This window comes from Monopterus albus, unplaced genomic scaffold, assembly GCF_001952655.1.
Source record: "Monopterus albus unplaced genomic scaffold, M_albus_1.0 scaffold75.1, whole genome shotgun sequence".
Classification (NCBI taxonomy): domain Eukaryota; kingdom Metazoa; phylum Chordata; class Actinopteri; order Synbranchiformes; family Synbranchidae; genus Monopterus; species Monopterus albus.
In genome coordinates this window covers 73,492-78,074 of record NW_018127955.1, presented here as the reverse complement: position 1 = coordinate 78,074, position 4,583 = coordinate 73,492, and the positions used below count along the sequence as shown (strand labels likewise).

The 4,583-nt window shown below is 39.4% G+C and overlaps 1 protein-coding gene across 2 annotated transcripts in view; it reads left to right on the top strand.

Annotated features, from left to right (window-relative positions):
- Positions 1 to 3,467, top strand: part of antxr1b (ANTXR cell adhesion molecule 1b) — a 15,169-nt gene extending 11,702 nt beyond the window's left edge. For both annotated transcript variants that reach the window (XM_020606005.1, XM_020606004.1), the window contains 3 exons: positions 879 to 1,043; positions 1,789 to 1,869; positions 2,530 to 3,467. In XM_020606005.1, coding sequence (XP_020461661.1) covers positions 879 to 1,043; positions 1,789 to 1,869; positions 2,530 to 2,907 — 624 coding nt within the window. In that variant the 3' untranslated portion in view covers positions 2,908 to 3,467. The remainder of the gene's footprint in view (positions 1 to 878; positions 1,044 to 1,788; positions 1,870 to 2,529) is intronic.
- The last annotated feature ends 1,116 nt before the right edge of the window (positions 3,468 to 4,583 follow it).

The window sequence follows — 4,583 nt, the reverse complement described above, 5'->3', positions numbered from 1 at the left end:
CGGAGGAGGGAAGTCTGGGCATCTTTGCTTAGACTGCTGCCCCCATGACCCGGTCCCGGATAAGCAGAAGAAAATGGATGGATGGATGGATGGATGGATCTTCTTTATTGAGAACATTTGTTTTAATATTGGATTCGAACGGTAAAAGGGCTTGTAATACATACCCCCTGACAAATGGATTTTGTGTACTGTACAAGTAAAGGTAAGACCATAAACTTTTATTATTTCTAGTTAGAAATAAGCTCAATTGGAATAAATTTTTACCTCAAATTAAATATGGGTCACGTTTGTGTGAAGAATGCTGATATGAGATATAAAACACAACGCATTGTCTGTTAACAAACAATTTGTGTTTGTAAATTTGACTGTAAAAGAGTTAGTGCCTCACCAGCTGTCAACCTCACCGCACGTCACTGATTATTAGGCTATATTTATAACAGTAAATTGAGTTCAAAAGTAAATGTTTATGCCCACAGAAGTTTAGTGAAAAATCTGAAACTTTGGAACAAAAATTGGCGCAATTAAATTTTGTGGAAAGGCAGCAAACCTCCCTTTCCTTGTGGATTCCAGAGGACTGGGTTTAATTAAGTTCCACGTAGGTAGGAAACAGTGATTTTCTCTATGTTCAAATGTAGCAAGAAGTTGCTAAGATTAACTACATTTGAAACAGATGCAGTAAAAATGGGCTCTCCCGAATTTGAAAGTTTGACCTGTTGATGGTGCTAGAGGAGAAATGAAGGTATCACCAAGGTTATAGTGGCTCATCCTCTGGACACTGTGGCTATCAACACCAAATGTAATGACATTCAATTGCTGTTGAGGTATTTCAGTCCCTTCTATTCCCACTTTTATTTTGACTTATTGTGGCCACTGTTTAGGTTCGCTGGGGAGATAAAGGCTCTACTGAAGAAGGAGCCAAACTGGAAAAGGCTAAAAATGCTCGTGTTGTGATGCCTACACAGGAGTATGATCCACCTCTACCAAGGCCGATCTACAACATGCACAAATCTATCCGCTCTGAGAAGTGGTATTCTCCCATTAAGGTGCTCTAAGTTACTTTTGTTTTCATTGACAGGATGCATTCTGCTTATGCTACTCTTATTTCTTACCTCTTCATTGCTTCTGTAATTTGTGACCAGATATCTGTTCATATTTTGCATACTGCATTTTAAAGATATCTATCTTATACTGTACATGGCATGGATTGGTTTGGTTTTCAAATTCCTATCAACTCATCTCTCAACTCAGGGCTTTTTCAACAATATGTCATAGTCTTCCTCCTTTTGCTAAAATGTCACAGAGATGTATTACTGTCATCTAATGTATTTCAAGACATGGATCACATGAGAACATATACAGTATAAGGCCTATTGCTGATGGTTTTGATCGCATATATCCATTGTAACCTAAAATGTTTCTTGGAATATGCTACCAGGAAACAGTTAATAAAATTTGTTTTCTCACATACTAGTCAGCAGGATAGATGGTAATAAGAAGCAGACCTGACCTGAGCTCACCCCTGAATGTGGAATCTGTTGTGCGGGTGTTATTAATAACAAAATACATTCTTTATTTATCCATCTCTCTACCATATAAGGTTTTATATGAAAGAATCAAAGAGAAACATCTGGTGCAAAAAGTGGACCAGATATAAACTGGCAGCATCACAAAGATCTCTTTTCATGTAGCTTTTAAAGTACTGTTAAATAGACCTTTACTGCACTGCATTCATTCACTGGTATAACATATTTTTTTATTGTATGATTATTTATGATCACCTGTCTCTAGGGCAAACTGGACGCTCTCTGCGTACTCCTAAGAAAAGGCTATGACAGAGTGTCTGTGATGCGACCTCATCCTGGAGATAAGGTGAGACTTACCAGAATAATGCAAAGTCAGGGCGTTACACTGCGATTTCCTCTGTGGAGCAATGATAAACAGCATTAGCTCTTTGCGGCTGTAAGATAAGCACACATGCTTTCAAAACAGGACAGTTACTAAGACTGTGAACCAACTGTGTTAATCTTTGGCAGGCAGATGTTTAAGAATTTTCCAGAACTCTGGAAATGAGGGATAAGAGATACTGGCCTCTGGGTCAGCATTAGTGAACACAGTCAAGCCGGAATCTTATGTGTGTGACATTAACTACACTTATTCCAAAGACATTTTTAAATCAAAGCGGCTTGAAATCAGGAATAGTGGCTTCAAGGACACAGTGAAGTGGCACAGTTAGTAGACAAAGGTATAAAACAACTGCAGTATTGTCTGGAGGAGTGCTCGTTTCTGTAGAAGTCATTAAGAGCAGATGCTGCCTTCCATGACATTCACTAACAGAGGAATTTCCTCTTTCCATTTGCTGAAAGCTGAACCCTTCTGAACCTGCAAATCACTGTCCCTCAGTAGATTTGAAATTCACGGAGTATGTTACAGCTTCTTTTCCTACAATTTGCTTTGTAAAGTTAAATGCTACACTCTACTATTACCAGTGATTTCTTTAGGTGCTCATCAACTCGTTTCTCTCTATTACAGGGCAGATGCATAACGTTCACCCGAAGCAAATCCTACCCTGCTCCTCGCTATCCCATCTACAACCATCCCTCCACGCCTGTCTACACCATGCCACACAGATACCAGCGCCGTCCATCAGAGGACAGCCACCTCTTCGATTTGCCCCCGTCACCAACTTCAACACTTCCCCCTCTGCCGGCCAATCCTCCCCCATCCTCCACCTGCCCTCCCATGTACACACCACCCCCAAACAGAGCCCTACCCCTAGCCAACGCAAGCCCAAACTCTGCACCCCCATCTCCAAATGGCTCGCTGCCGCCTCCACCTCAGAGTCCACCTCCTTGTAGGGCACCTCCCCCGTCACGCCCTCCTCCACGCCCCAGTCATGAGAGCCACTGATGATGATCAAGAGTGAATTTGAGGAGTAGGATCCAAGCTCAGGATGGAAACCTGAAAGGACCTTTTCACTGTGCCTCTGGAAATAAACCTGAACAGAAAAAGAATTACAGTGACACACTGACTATATAATGTTGCCTTTTGAGGCTGCAGCTCATAATTTAACATCTACACAGTGAAAACCTTCAATACTTAAATATGTTTGGCTCACGCATGTTGTGGCATGGGCTATGAGGTTTTTTTTTTTGTTTTTTTTTAGTGTAGGAAGCGTAGCGTAGCAAGCACAGCTTTGGCTATTAGATGCTATTGGAGCAAAGCAATTCTTCTAGTGCTTAAGAACATTTTTTGCTAATATCAAATCAGACAATTTGGCCAAACCTTGCAATGTGTTTTGGAGTGGTATAAACCTGCATTTTAGCCTTTGCCTGATGTGATTTAGAATTAATGAGTGAAAATAATGACTTTAAAATGCAAAAAAATCCCATGACTTAGCAACTGTGTTGTGCTTTAAACATCAAAGTTTGTTTGGCAAATGTATATTTTGTGAATGAATGTTCATTAAAGGACAGAAACACGTATGTATATACGTATATGTTGCATTATATGTCTGCTTCTCATGGATGATGATAGTTTTCATGTTATAAATTGAATTCTGGTTACAACACTAGTAATGATCATTTAACTTTATGAAAGAAAATACACATATTTACCAGAAATATATACGTATATGTTGCATTATATGTCTGAAATGTCAAACTATTCTATTAAGATTAATGCACTACACTACACATCTCAGAAGAGATGTCTATCCCACTGAATGCTATTAATAATATGATTTTTAAAGAGCTTGAATAATTGACTTCATTCATATGATATATAACATTTTCTCAGATAAGATCAATATGGAAATAAATTGTAAAGTTAGGAACCAGAGACTTTAATATGTAAAGATGTCAGCAAGATGCTGTAAATCACAGGAGTAAGAGCATTGTGAGTGTCAGGAGCTGGGGCACTGTCAAAAGTCATCTCTGGAAAATCTCCCTGACACTGACTTAGCAGCCACAGAGGCAGGCTGCAGATCTTGTGCTGGAACATGTTCATGGTATTATGGTGTGGGATAGATCCGACTATTTTATCAGAACTATTATAGGTCTACTGGCTGTGGCACAGATGTGATATTAAGCACAGGTGTTCAGATTGATGTTGGTTAATGATACAGCACATGACCAGTACACATATTTCTGTTTATAAAAATAGATATACTGTTGTTCATTTATAGGTGTAACAGCCCACAGCCTAGCTCCACTGTCATTTTAGAGAGAAGGGGGGAAAAAACAGTGACTCGATTAAATTAATAACCACCCGTCACTATTTGTATTCGCTGGTACCAAAAAAAATAAAGACATGGATACACAGCCAATATAGGGTTTCTTTGCTGTGTGGCTGGTTTCACATTTTTGACACAAAGACAACAGGAAATGCACGTGAGGTGGTGTTACGCAGGGAGATATGCTCCCTAATGCCTCCACATGAAGATACTGTGCGCACAAACTGACGGAAAAACTGCAGTAATTTGCTGGAAGATGCAAATCTGGCCTAATGACATCACTAAAATGTAAAACTGTAAAATGGTTTACTTTATTTATAGCAATGCTCCGAATCATTTAGGAGGACTACAT